The sequence below is a fragment of the Austrofundulus limnaeus genome, unplaced genomic scaffold (genome assembly GCF_001266775.1).
Source record: "Austrofundulus limnaeus strain Quisiro unplaced genomic scaffold, Austrofundulus_limnaeus-1.0 Scaffold256, whole genome shotgun sequence".
NCBI lineage: Eukaryota > Metazoa > Chordata > Actinopteri > Cyprinodontiformes > Rivulidae > Austrofundulus > Austrofundulus limnaeus.
In genome coordinates this window covers 340,753-355,516 of record NW_013952658.1, presented here as the reverse complement: position 1 = coordinate 355,516, position 14,764 = coordinate 340,753, and the positions used below count along the sequence as shown (strand labels likewise).

The 14,764-nt window shown below is 40.9% G+C and overlaps 1 protein-coding gene across 6 annotated transcripts in view; it reads right to left on the bottom strand.

The window, feature by feature from the left end:
• palld (palladin, cytoskeletal associated protein) overlaps positions 1–14,764 on the bottom strand; it is a 126,827-nt gene that overhangs the window by 6,962 nt on the left and 105,101 nt on the right. For 5 of the 6 annotated variants that reach the window (XM_014020534.1, XM_014020530.1, XM_014020531.1 and 2 more), the window contains 7 exons: positions 13,641–14,303; positions 10,247–10,391; positions 9,876–9,977; positions 6,834–7,055; positions 3,453–3,602; positions 1,958–2,046; positions 514–646 (listed from right to left, as the gene is read on the bottom strand). In XM_014020534.1, the coding sequence (XP_013875988.1) occupies positions 514–646; positions 1,958–2,046; positions 3,453–3,602; positions 6,834–7,055; positions 9,876–9,977; positions 10,247–10,391; positions 13,641–14,303 (1,504 nt within the window). The remainder of the gene's footprint in view (positions 1–513; positions 647–1,957; positions 2,047–3,452; positions 3,603–6,833; positions 7,056–9,875; positions 9,978–10,246; positions 10,392–13,640; positions 14,304–14,764) is intronic. The other variant, XM_014020533.1, reaches the window with a different exon arrangement.

Here is a 14,764-nt window from a genome sequence, read left to right as displayed (position 1 = left end):
GTAATACAGTATTTAATAAAAAAGTAGCTACATGTAAAAAATGGTGAGGTAAATAATGAAAAATGTTAGTGAATTTTTTAACATTTCATTTTTCACCATGGCAGGAGGAAGCACATAAATGGAATGAAATAACAAATTTAATCATATAATCTATAACAATAGACAAAGTTTTCAGATAAGTAGTCAACATAAAAATGCACATCGGAAATGACATATTTAGTAAAAAATAGTTTTTCCTCATTTGAAATTATCATGAATGCTACTAGTTTGTCGAGACCATTAAATACAGTATKTTCTGAAACCACATATTGTAACTACTGGAGGCAACTTTGTGCCAAAGACATTTAAAATGCATGAAATATTTATGAAACGTTTGTCAGTCTATATTTATTTCTGGATCTTTATGGATGCATTACGGTTGTATAAATTAGAGACAGCAATGGAACGCATTAGTAAAAGATCACCGCTGTCATCTCTCCTCCACCTGCTGGACTTGTCAGAATAGGTTTTTACCTTACAGTCCATCCGGCACAAGCGGCCCTCCTGGACGATGAGATCACCAGGCGCCTGCAGGAAGTGAGGGCGAAAGTGACGCTCCTGGATGTTATCGTTCTCATCACCGYTGTCTCTGGACCTGGACCTGGGCCTGACAGAGGGACAGATTTGGGGTTAAATTTCAACTTCAGGTACATATCTCTAAAAACCTCTTGAAAAKACCTCTGTTTAAAAGTTTATGATTTAGTTTTCTATTGAAGTTGATTTTCATGTTTATTTCTTATTCTGTTTAGTTTCTGTATTTTCTTTGTGCTCATTTTGTTTCATTGCCTCCTTGTGTTTTCCTCCCGTCAGTTCCCACAACGTTAGCAGAAGTGTTAGCAGAAGTTAGCGTCAGATAACCAGGATGATGTCATCATCTGCGACAAACATCATCGATGGCCACTGCTAGCCACTGCTAATGCTGCTGAAGATAATATTTAAAATCTAAATTCAAAATGTGTTCATAAAAAACAATATGGTGGTCCCTGTGGTCCAGCAGTTTGAAGTGCAGCTCAGACACCAGCCATAACTATAAGTTTGATGTCTTGTTTGGAAGCTTTAGCTGCATTGGAGAGCTAACTGTTGCTTTTGTCTCAGGATGATGATGTCATAACATGAGCGCTCTGCTGCGTTTCATTCCCAAATACATAAATGTGAACTTCAACATTAAAGGTTTAAATTTTACATTTAGATTTAAACATGTAGATTTAGGGTTTATTTAAATACTGTATATATTTTTATATTTCAATTTAATATTTAAAAAAATTAGCTAAATGTAAGAAAAGTGAGCTAAATAATGAAAATTATGTTAGTGTAGTTTTACAACATTTAATTTTACACTTAGCACCCCATAAATGACTGTCTCTTTAAGCTCTTCACAGCAGCTCAGGACCTTCAGGTGTTTTTAAAAATCCTCCCTGACATCAGCTGACATTAGTTCATCACCTGTACGCCAGCCTAGAACAGGCAGAGACACTGTTTTATGGCTCTCTCACTCTAAACAACTCTGAGCTCTTGTTGAATCAAGGAGTGTTCATGTTGATAACAGCTTCCAGGTGATTTTTATGTTCCTTAAGCTGCAAACAGAGTGCCTGTGATCATGTTTTACTATCTGGACCAGCTTGAACTGTCGATACAAGCTCAGAGTGATGAATACCAGAGCTCAGAAAACAGCTGTTCCCTCTCATTAGCTTCTCTTCCCTGAACGAACAGTTAAATCGAGAACAAAGTGTGATTTTAGCACAGAACAAACRTTTGTGTAAACGGGAGCCTCCTGGACCATTTGGTGTTTGTCTGTGTGCAACGTGAGTCATGCAGACGGTGAGCAGCTTGTTACACATGTGCCAGCCAGCAGCTGTCCAGACTTAAATAATCCCAAACATTTATTTTTTCGCCCCCTCCTTTTGCAGTGGACTCTCACCTGCGCATGTGTCCAGGCGCCATTCGAGGACTGCGGCCGCGCTGGTTTACTGCCTGCACCATCATCCTGCCAGTGCAGCTCACCCTGCCCTGTAATGGGAGGACACACCACAGCCAACGGTCAGACAGAAAGACAGAAAATCAGATGTGATGGATAAAGCTGGAACATGCCGTCCTTCAGCCTGTTGAACATGAACTTTTGACCCTTTCAAGGGTGTTAGTAACTTCCTGTTTCATTCAACGCCTTCCTCCTGTTCAGGCTGGAGGCCAGGATGTCAGCACACATTATCACACTGACCAGCAAGCTCCCAAATTTATGTGCTTTCTATTGCCTACATTCAGACGGTGGGTCTGTACATGTGTGTGTGTTTGTCTGTCATATTRGCAAAAGACACCATCAGGCCTAAGAAAAGTCGCCACCAAACAAAAAGTTCAGACACTAATATTTGGTTGGACCACCTTTAGCTTTGATTACGGCACACATTCTCTGTGGCATTGTTTCAATAAGCTTCTGCAATGTTACAAGGTTTATTTCCATCCAGTGTCGCAGTGTGGAGCCTTAAACTCTCAGAAAGGGATCACTGCATGCACATTTGTAACTGTTTTACTTTCCCAGTCAACTCGGTTTAAGATGACCGCCACAGTTATCGGCCTAAAACACAACAGGAGCTGTAGAGCKTTACACAAAAGAGCGTTACCGCAGATCATTCCTCCCATCAGCTGCTCCCAACATTCTCCATAAGCATCCATGTTTGTGTTTGCACATCAAACAACTCTACCTCTCAATCATTGCATAAATCATAACCAGTGGCAATTGTACATTGTTTTTCTGGTACTGGAACACTAACTTAATGTCTGAGTTCGACTCATTTCGCACACCCCCTCAGATCATGAGTCTGTCAGGACTGTTTTTTCTTGTAATTTTGTATTTTTCTGCACAGTATCTTGCTTTTATGTTTTTATTTTTTTCTAATTTCATCTTGATAGTCCGGTACAGTAATTATTATTTCTTATTTTTATTTTGATCTATGTTTATTTTTTATTGCTACTATTTTTAGTTGTATTATTATTATTGCTACAGTTGATAATGACACATAGCAATATACTGTTTGTGGATTGATGAATGTATCTGCTGCTGGTATTACACCTGAATTTTCCCATGCGGGACAATAAAGGCTGTTTCTATTCTATTCTATTCTATTCTATTCTATTCTATTCTATTCTATTCTATTCTATTCTATTCTATTCTATTCTATAAGTCATGTACAAATACTGAGCTGAAGTTCTGTGTGGTAGTAGCTGAGCATCTCCAACTCATTCTCTGAGAGCTAACAGATCACTCAAGATCGCACAAAAAGTCATTTTCACAGTTGGACCAAAACGGCTCGAACTCTGTCATTTCTTAACATAAGATGATCTTAGTCTAAATCATGAAAAGCAGCAGGTGATACGGTTCCCTCACAGAAGGCTAGGTCTTTATTGATTTTTTGTCTTACATCTGGGTTTGCTGCGAGGACAGTGTAGTTGCCGTCATCATCCAGTGAGGCTGTGGCGGTRTGCAGAGAGCAGGTACCGTCTGGGTCTCGGCTGATCCTGTAGTGTTCGCTCCTCTTTGAGATCTGCTTGCCGTCTTTGAACCAGTAAACCTGTGGAACAAAATACCAAGAAATTCWTTCAACTTACTACTAAACATGATTAAAAAACTTCATTTTAAACATAGTGTAAAGGAACAGGAAATGTTCAAATCATAGTTTTCGTGAMTTTTTTCCTWCTTTTCCGCATCCAGAACCAAACCAGACCAGTGTGTGYGTTCCAGAAAAGTGTCCCACCTCATCATAACAAAACACACACACAGACATACAAGTTTGCACGGTCTAACACAGCTGGGGACATTCCCAAAAATTTCTACAGCCTAACCCTGAGCCCTTACCTTAAAGCTAACCCTAAATCTAACCTAAACTCAATACACATCCTTAGTCCAAACCCCCAACCCACCAGTGTCATTTCTCCTCATGAAAACTGGGCTTAAACCCCCTTAAGTACCAGTTGGTCCCCACAAGTAGGTGCGTATGCCAAAAATGGTCCCCACATAGTAACGAATACCCGCCCATATTTCCATCCATATTAGGATCGTTTGTTTACTTCCATTCATTTCCAGTTGTTTCTATAGACTAACCCTGATCTCTTATGTACCTAACCTAGCCTGGTAAAAACCAGCCCCCTGTCCTACACTTTGCTTCGTAAAGATGGTCTGGGCTCTCAGCTATTGAGAAACGATGTCTTGCTGGAGGTTTGGACTCTGTTGAAGTTTAAAACAGTTGGATCTGATTTACCCAATCGCTAACGTTTGGCGGTGAAGTTAGTGCACCAGCTCGACAGTGAAGGAAGCTATAAGCTAARAAGCTAACTGGGAATTGTGCATGCTGTTAACAACCCTACTGAGAGGAGAGAAGTACTGAGCTGATTGAGATGGCTGTAAATGAGTGCTGCAGGCTTTGAGACAATTTCATTTAAATTTGGAAATCTTGTCAACACAGACTGAATGGCTTCATTCACTTCCTCTGCTGCCATTGCTAAACTACAGGCAGACTGAAACAACAGAAAATCAACGTCGACGTTCACAACTCCTCTTCCTGTTCACTGATTGGCCTGGTTGAAATTCTACTGGAGAAATCCTTGTTTATGGGAGAAATCCCAGATGGAGCAGAGAAGTGAGATTAGAATTGAGCAGCTCTGGGTAGGAAGGCAAAGACCAGGCTAATATGACCCTAAACCTAAAGCTTGGATTATAATTCAATAAGACATGCGACTGCGGGTTGCTGATTGCGTAATTTCAGTGCGCCTTTTCCTGACCGAGTATAAACGGGCTAAAGATGCGGTGGGCCATTAATTATCATAAATCCTCCCTCTGCCCTCTCACAGCTCATATAAAGTATATAAACTACAATAACCACGGCTGGATAGTGGTTTTTCCACTCAACATCAGTGTTAAGTTGAGTGAAGTAGAGACTTTTTTTTGTTTTGTTTTGTTAACGGTGGATGGAAAAAAAGACGCGACCAGCTGCACGCTCACGTTCATCCTTGGGACGTGGATCAAACCAGCTGCTCTTTGAGCTCTTTTTAAAACTGGCTTCAGACAAAAAATATCATTTTAAACAAAACTAGAAGCACTCAGAGAGTGCAAACCTCCGCCAAGTCCAATTTCCCCCACCCTGTCAGAGTTAACGCACAAAGGCAGAGATGGAAACACATTTGCCGAATAAGTTCTGACGTACCGAACATTTAAGCAGGCTGTATGCACGGGATTTCTTCCCGGTGGAGTCCAATGTGGAAAAAAAGGGAAAAAAGTCAGCCTTGTCACCCGACATTATTGTTGAAAGCTTTGGCATCGGTGCTACGTGATTTTAAAAAAGCAGAGTTTTCATCGCACGTCTAATCACACACACACACGCGTCTTCCTATCTTTGTGAGGACCACAACAGCGGTCACAACCACGCTTTGCGCATTATTTTTTCCTCAAAGTTTGGCGAGAGGTGGATAGAGGKGCACACAAAGAGCTCTMGACTTGATCTGGCCTCATTTAAATAATAATAAAAATGAACAAACAAACAAACAACCTCMGAGTCTGAAGTCCACCACGTCACTACTCTTCCTCAATCTTCATTGATCTGTGTACAAGCCTACCGACAATGTGGTGTGTTTGTGGAAATGGGAAAAAAAGGTTTCATGGTGCAGTCATGCACTTCGTGGTCACAAAACGTTCTCTAAATGCGCACCAAATGCATAAAAATGCGCACATTATGGCAAGAATTATTCATCATTACATCTGGTTTTAACATTACTTTTATGAAGTTTGAATTCCAAACACTGAAAGCCGTCACAGTTTTTTTACAGAAGCCCTGTGAAAGCATCACAGCTTTGCCGATCTGAGAGGATTAAAAGAAAAAAAATTCCTGTATCCGCATCGTGACCCGGAACTTCACCAAAATTTAAAGGTGTGTTACTTGTGCCAGTAGCCACATGTGTTGTAAATGTCATGACAATCCATCCACAAGTTTTTGAGTAATGTCCACAGACATAACGACAGGCCGACAGACAGACATACGTGATCGAAAACATTACCTCGCCGTTGGCAGAGGTAATAACATGCAGAAGGAATTGAGCTGCTCGGGTCCTGTTCTGGTCCAGCTCCAACTCCTTGGCGCTGCCACAGCTGAGGACCACTGGCCCTCTGCGGTGCTCCTCATAACAAACACACCCACAAACTCTGGACCTATCACTGAGAACCACAACGTCCCGTCGGCACAGTTCTGACTGGAGGCCATGCAAAAGACAGCTGTCACCGGGGGATAACAGCGGGAGAGCAGACAGAAGTTGCGCAATTTTTTGTCACTCAGCAGGGGGGAAGATGTACAACTCCAAGTGTAAACCAGGCTTAACCTAAACTCAACTCACAACCTAAAAATGGAGTTCCACCATATTAGAACYGGTCCTTGGTCCTCAAAGGACTACTGGTCTTGACAAAGTAGGTGTGTATACCAGAAATGGTCCTAAAACTTTCGAAAGGCAACTGAAGACACGTGTGTTCAGATTGGCTTTTAATTTTTTTGTCCCATATATGCTGTTTTATTTATTCTTCTGTTTTATCTCCTGTGTTTTATGCCTTTTTTTGTAAATCATTTTGTGGTTTCTGAGCTGTGAAAGGTGCTACATAAATAAATAAAATATTTTACTTACTTACTTACTAAAAAGTTAACAAAAACAAGAACACACACATACACACACCCTGATTCAACATCAGCCAATCCCTAAGCAAAGACTCTGAGCTCTTGAAAATATTCAAACCCAGCTTTATTCAGTGAAGGGGTTATTTTTACCTTTGGTTTGGGGTCTCCTTTAACCTTGCAGGAAAATGTGACGGGCATGCCCTCAAACACTTTGTAGTGTTTGAGCTTCTGGTCAAAGGATGGCCCCACCCCCCGACCAGCGGAGTCTTCATCGTGCTGAACGTCGTCGTCCGACTCCTCCACCGGAGAGCGCTCAAGCCGGAACTCGATCTCACTGATCAGACGCTGCTCGAAGCTAGACACTTTGTACTCCTCAAGAGCGAGAGAAAAGAAAAACAGATTTATAATGATGCCATAGTCATTATGTCATAGTATTTACGAGCACATGAAGAAAGTTAAAACCCGGTGCACCCTACACACACTCAATGACACGTCCTTATCGTCAACACATTTCCTCCACTTCCCCAATTCTCTTTCCCCCATATGAGCCACTCCTCCTCCCCACCATCTCCATCAATCTCTCATCACCCAGCGGGGGCAGCGGGGAACATCTACAAAACAGCTCAGAGTGATGACACATTGCACAGATAATGACAGGCCCCGGGCACAGCTGCAAAGCCAGCATTCATCATCCTGAATCAACTCACAGAAAATTGGCCTGTCCCGATGTGCTGAGACTTTTAATCTGCAAGAAGACTGAGGAGGCAGCTGCTTTCCCTAAATAATGTTGTTTTTACCAATTAAACCACAGTACAGATAGCATCTAAGCTAGGGGTCACCAATCTTAAAAAAAACACTTGTAGTTTAWTTTCTGAAATTACATAACTAAAATAAGATGCTGAAGTTTATCAGTATGCCTTTTAGGGCAATGGAAAACACCAAACTCTTGTGAAGAGGAGAAAACTTTTTGTTTTATCAGATTTAACCACTGATTTATAAAAGCCTGTGTAAGTCTGAACTGTATTTGCATAAAAAAAAACTAATAAGTACATCATTCTGAAATAAAAGCAGCATGATTTTCACAGCAGTAGCTGGGACGCCAAGTGTAAAATGAAATGTAAAACATTTCACTAATACGTTATTGTTATTTAGCTCACTGTTCTTACATTTAGATAATTTTTACTAAATGTTAAATGTAAATGTTAAAAAAATATTTAAATGTTAAATCCTAAATCTAAATGTAAAAAGTTAAACCTTAAATGTTGAAGTTCACATTATTTATTCTGGAACGGAACTCAGTCTTTGCTGTTGGTGCTCGGCTCATGTTATGATGTCATCATCCTGAGACAATAGCAACCGCTTCTCTACAAGACATCAAACTTTTAGTTACAGCCAGTGTCTGAGCTGCACTTCAAACTGCTGGACCACAGGTACCACCAYATTGTTTTTATGAACACATTTTGAATTTAGATTTTAAATATTATTTTCAGCAGCGCTAGCGGTGGCTAGCAGTGGCCATTGTTAATGTTTGTCACAGGATGATGACATCATCCTGGTTATCTGACGCTTCTAACACTGCTTTTCTGCTTTTCTAACATTTAAGGTTTAACTTTTGCATTTAGATTTAAACATTTAKATTTAGGATTTAATATTTAAATTTATTTTTTTAATTCAGTAAAAATGAGCTAAATCTAAGAACAGTGAGCTAAATAATGAAAAATATGTTAGTGAAATTTTTTTAACATTTCAGTTTACGCTTGGCGGCCCATGGTAGCTAAGTGAATCTTTAATTTTAAGATTTTTTTTCAAGACAGGTTTTTTGTTCTCTTAATTACTTGCCGTACTGTAGTAGAATTACAGGTTTGAATATCTTTTAAAATAAGTATTTATTATTAAATCCAAAAACAAGCATTTTCCATTTCAGTCAACTTGCCTTCTTGTTGAGAGGTGAAACAAAAGTTTTTGTTTGTGTGTTTACACAGGTTCTTTGTATTGGTGCTGACTGGCTCCCAGATTCAAGCGTGTGCTCAGATACAGAGATGGAGAAACGTCTCGAGTGACATTGTTYAGGTGATGTTTAGCTGAGTTTCTGTTTACTCCTGCAGCTCATTCTCTTTACAAATATGACTTTTCTAGATTGATACAATCTTTCAAAATCACAACCAACTCCAGGAAGAGATGCAGTTCTTCCCTGAACTGAATCTTGGTTCAAAACAGCGCAAACAGCTCCATTAGTTTTCAGTCGTTGTTGCTCTGCAGCAGTTTGTGTAAACAGACCTTTTAATAGAGGACTGCGCAGTGTTTACACCTTGCTCTCATAACAAGCCTGCCTGTGTTTACAGTGTCAGGACAGACAGAAAGCTGGAGATCATGGGATAGGAATGACATTAGCATTGTGTCAGAGGACACAACCAAAAACACAGAGGTGCTRTCACACAGTGCAACACGGGAGGAAAAACCACTGGTGTGAACAAGCTGCTGAAATATTTCCATGCCTGCTTTATAAAAACACCTTTTTTATCTACTTTTATCAGTTTTCTGTATTTTTAGCTTCATTTTTAGGATTTTTGAAGATTTTAAAACAAAATTTAAGTTAATTTTATTACAAAATGTTAATTTCTAACTTTTGAGCTGTATGAATTTTTCCTAAAACTCAATCATTCTGCAAACAAATACTTCTTATTTATACAAAATTTCTAATTGTGTAAAAATAAAACACGTCTAAAGATACAGAGCCTGGGACGGGACATAGGGGGATTTTTTTATTCTGCGTAAAAATGTGTTTTGTATGACCGAAGATTATTGAATTATTAAATCAGACTTTTATTTTGAAATATCCATTTACCAAAACAGGATGTGTTGCCACAAGTTCAGGACCTGCATATTATATATCTTAATGTGTGTCTGTGATACATGCTAAACAAAGTAGTAGCTAACTCCTGTTACAGTGAGCATGTGAGTTTGTTAATAAACCAGCACAACAGTAATAAGCCCTCCATGTCCCCCCGTTAGCTTCGTATAAACATGTACATGTCAGACAACCCAATTAATCTATTTAAGACAACTTAGAGTTTTCACACAGTGGCTTATTTCAAACTGCATGTTTGTTTGCCTGTTTTATCAAGAGTGCTGTCAGGGAAAGACAGACACAGGTGTGTGTGTGTGTGTGGGTCTGGACGTAGAGCTCTGTACCTGTGTGACAGGCTCCTCCTCTGTGTCCTGTGTGTTTAAGACTGTGGCAGCATTGTCGGCCCCCAGCAGCCTGCGAGCCATCTTCTCCTCATAGGTTAGCCTCTGAAAGCAGGGATTAATGAGGTCAGCGGGGGGCAGAGTTAGTGCTGTCAGTGGCACCAAGCACACTTTAACACACCGTCAACTTGCTGCTATGTTTATGACTCATGTTAAAACATGATATTAAAAATGAATCTGTTATAAGTAAGTATTAAGTATGCATTTATGAAACTTTTTTAATGAGTGGCTCTTTGTACACAMGTGTTATTCTGTATTATACTGATCWGTTACTGTTTATTAWCTGTGAAGCGCAAACACACACATGGACACACCTGTTGACCGTTGCTGATGCGCTCCTCTTTAAATCGAAGTTTTCTCTCCAAGTCCTGGATGACAGCATCCTTTGAGCCCTGGATATCTGAGTCAGAGACGGCTCGAGGGGTTTTGGTGACCGACGACTTCCTGGGAAATATTTTACTGAAAAAAAAACAAACAAAAATAAAACTTTTTTACCATTAAAGCTGTGCCTCCTTGTACCTCTACACACATGCACACAATTATTTCAAATTCTGTTGTTTTCTTAATTTAGCTGTCTTCATCCAGCCACATTTATCTGGACATGTCCAGTTATTACATTCCACACCGTATCTTCTTATCTCTCTGTGGCTGATGCAGGAATGCCAGGGAGAGATGAGGAGTGCAGTAGTGAGTGAGAGGTTGATGAAAAAATGACTAACAGAGGGATGAATGTGGAATGTCCACACAGGAACAGAAAGAAATTATTTCTCTCTTATCAGAAGAGGATTACCTGCAGATTCCTATCRGCTGACTCAATATGCCAAGCTGAAAATGAAATTATCATCCCTGCTGGGTTACTTTTTCTAATGATGGATTATGACTGAAATACCAACTGGGTCAAACATATGTGCTAACACGTGTGTTTGATTTGGACACATCTTTCACTCTCAGGTCAGAGTTTCTTCTCCTCATTCCACCTCCAGAACACCTCTTTCTGTCTGAACACGGGACTCTGTCCTCTCTGGTTCAGCATTTTTCTGTAAATGTGTTGTGCAAAAATGTAAAGATGTCCAGTGATGGTCCTAATCCAATGCAGATAGACATCTCTGTGACGTAGACAAGAATGGGCTGAAGCTGATATGTAATTACTGGCGCAATGATACTGAACATTCATGCTTCGGTTTGATACTTTAGTCTCACGGTTCAATACAATACAAAAATAAGAAATGTCCATGCTCAGTGGAGGCCACAGTTCCCCTAAAGCACTAAAACACTAACAGGGGAACTAATTTCTTGATTAGTGCTTTAGGGCTTTTGCTGTTTTTAAAATTCATTAGTGGATTAGCACTGGCTAAATTTATGGGCTAAATATAGAAGCACTAACTGAAATCATTAAATGTTATTTATCAACATTATTGAGGGTGAAAGCTCTCACACATTTTGTTCTTTTTGTGTGTCACTTATCTACAAGCTCATGTGTCAAACTCAAGGCTCACGGGCCAAATGTGGCCTGCGGGTGACTCCCATTTGGCCTGGCAAGGGCACTAAGTGACAACATTCTGCACCAACCCATGTTGACTGAAGAATGTTTCATGTGTGAACTGGATTATTTTAGTGCTTTAGAATTAGCTTTTGCTAAATTTTTCAATGCGTTAGTGCTTTAGAATTAGGGAACCTAAATATTTGAGTTAGTGCTTTAGAGTTAGTGCAACTAATATTTAGATTAGTGCTGCCCACCACTGTTCACGCCCTTCTCAAGTTGTGACTTATTGAAATTAATTATGAATTTTTGTTTAACCTCAAAAGTCCAGTTTTTAAATGAAATGTTGCTGAAACAGCAGGATTCTCAGTGGATCTGTGCTCGACAATACAGCCTAGGTGGAGTAGTCGAACACAGATCCACTGAWTCTTCAACACAAAGCGTMTTCAGAAGTCAAGTTGATAAAATATATTTTAAAAATCTATTGTTTCACACATAGTGTGTGTTGAACCTAAAGCACTGTACTGAACAGATACATGTATTAATGCACCCCAAGTAATTAGGCTGTTTTTGTTTCTGGGCGTATTTTTATTTGTTTTTGGTGAAGAATGGAGGCTAGATTGGAGTGCATTGAAAACCTTTTGGGTTCTGGGCCGACAAAACCCTACTGACCCGAAACACGCGGGTTCAAAAAGAAAAGGCTGAAGAGAAAGAGCACCCTCACCAGTATTTACACTTGGCTCTTCTGTTGTTGTGTTCTCCAAAAGGACATGTGGCAGTACGCTTTAYAACTTGTGAAAAGTTGTAAAACAAACAGTTTGAATGGTGCAACAGACTTTGCGAAGCACTTTTGGAGCGTGCACCTCAGTGTTCAACCGATCAACTATACCAGGCTTCAATGTCATATCTGGGAGATGTCCATAGATCTCAGGCTTTGGTTATCCCGTGCGAATGCACCACATAAAAAACAGACGTTGGGGAGTAAGTTATTTATTACATAGGGTCCCCAGATAATGATTATCCTGTGCTAATAGAGCTTAGGACAACATTATGGAAAATCTCACCTAATTTTGTGATTTCTTGAACTCACAGGATGTGTCATGAAAAACTCAGCTACCACCACATTGAATTTTGGCTCAGTATTTGTAAAATTAGCTAAGTTAGAGCCATCATTGTGTTTGCGAAGCTTGATTACCATATTTATTCATGTATAATATGATCTCGTATAATACGACACCCCCCCCCCCCCCGTTTTGAGCTTGAAAAGCATAAAAAATTTAATCTTCAAACTTCCTCTAATTTCATAGAGACTTTAAGATTTTTCAGCCTTTGCAGTCTTTATACATATCAGTAAAATGATCATTGGACTGTTCATTTTATTTTAACAACATATGTACTAAAAGGTATTTTGACAACAAATATAGATCAGCTGTAGCAGCATCATATGAATTCTGGCATTTTACACATAGTCCACCAGGAGGCGCCAACACAAAAGTCAGAGACTTCACATGAGGTTTGGGCCATCTTGTGGGGGAAAAGCAGATTACTTCCTACTCGTGAGCGCCCCGGCCTCTGGTGGGGAAACTTTTTCAGGGATGCAAAGTTTTTCAGAACACCGGTAGACGGCAGCCATTACAGACGAACATGTGTTTGTTGTTGATCGAGGAGTGGCCCGGTTACACGCTAATGTCATTAGTTCGTTATCATTACTAAGCTGCAGGAATACCTTTTCCCCCCTTTTTCACATCATGTCTCCTGCCTGGATCTGTTATCTCACTCTGGAGCACGGAGGAGTGTCAGAGGTGAGCTCGTTTCAACTGCTTTTTACGACGCGGTCTCATTTCCGGACTCAATAATTTTGTGAATGAAGCCGATATTTCAGTTAAAATACATAAGTAAAAATATTTATCCGAGTATAGAACTACCCCCCCAACTTTATGGATGATTTTGTGGATTTAATTTTACATATTATACTTGAATAAATATGGTAGTTGTGGTGGTCATCTTGAATTTGGTTAACTCTAAAATGTAATCAACTGTACATAATCTGCTGATTAAATTCCCTCCAGTGGTTCATGAGATATTTAGCTAATAGATGCAAGTAAAACCATCATGCCCTGCCTTTAGGTGGCGGGCAGCAAAGAACCCTAATGTCTCACCTGATGAGACAGAAGACATTTGAAAGATAACTGTGTGTGTGTGTGGAAGTTTAAGCGAGGGACACTTACACTGTCCCGTTGCCTTTTGGGAGACCCAGGCTGTTGACGGTTGGGCTGCCGGGTGTGGAGGGTGTGGTGGGCAACACTGATGACAGGAAGCTGGAGGCGGGGGACGGAGGCACAGAGGAGAAAGGCGAGGACATGTCTGAGAAAGCCGGAGAGGCTGAGGCAGGTGGAGGGGGAGGAGGCGGGGGAGGGGGGAAATCCTGGGCGGAGCCCGATGGCGAGGGCAGGTTGCTGGAGCTGAGAAAAGGTGGAGGTGGAGGGGGGAAGGAGGGGGAACTCGGAGACTCCACACCGCTGTCCTTGGTGAAAGGGGGCAGGGTGACTCTGCTGAAGGGCTTGTGGGAGGCGGGAGGGGACAGGGGGGATGACAGGCTGGACCCGGAGGAGCCGGAGGACTGGGGGGTGAAGCCCGCCCCACCCGGACTCTGGGCGGCGATGAACTGCTTGGGCCGGGCGTAGTTAAAGGTGCTGGCCTGCATGGCTGTGCTGCTCTCCAGCTCCTGGAAGGAGGGAGGAGGGGGGAGAGGAGGAGAGGGCGGAGGGGGCAGAGGCACTTCCTGGATCGGTTGCTGGGGCGGAGGCGGGACTTCCTGGTTCTGCTGCTCCTCTTGCTGCCGTTGCTCCAACAGAACCTGGTCCTGCAGCTGCTTCAGTTGAGACGCGTTCCTGTGAGGAAGAGGAGGCACAACTTTAACAACATCCTCACACTTTGAACAACAAAGGCCCTGCAGTGATGGGTGGTGCTGGGCTGTAACACAGTGACAGAAAAATGTTACAAAATCAAACATCTGCTCTCAGTTTTGACACAATAGCAAGATTTATCCAACTCAGAGGTTAACTGTTAAAGACATAAATCTTTCTGACAGCAGCGTCAGCCAGTAACAGGCCTGAACTGTTTCTCAAGAGCACATGTGTCAAACACAAGGCCCACGACTCCTGTGTGGCATGGTTCTACCATGCAATATTTTAAAAGTTCAAATTATTATCCAATACAGTTGCAGATACAGCTATATTTTAATTTGCACTTTAAATTAATTTTTGTAGTTTATTTTTAAACATTTTGAATGTATTTTAAAGAAACTTTAAACTTGTCAAAAAGCTGTTGTTACTGTTACTGTTTGTCACTT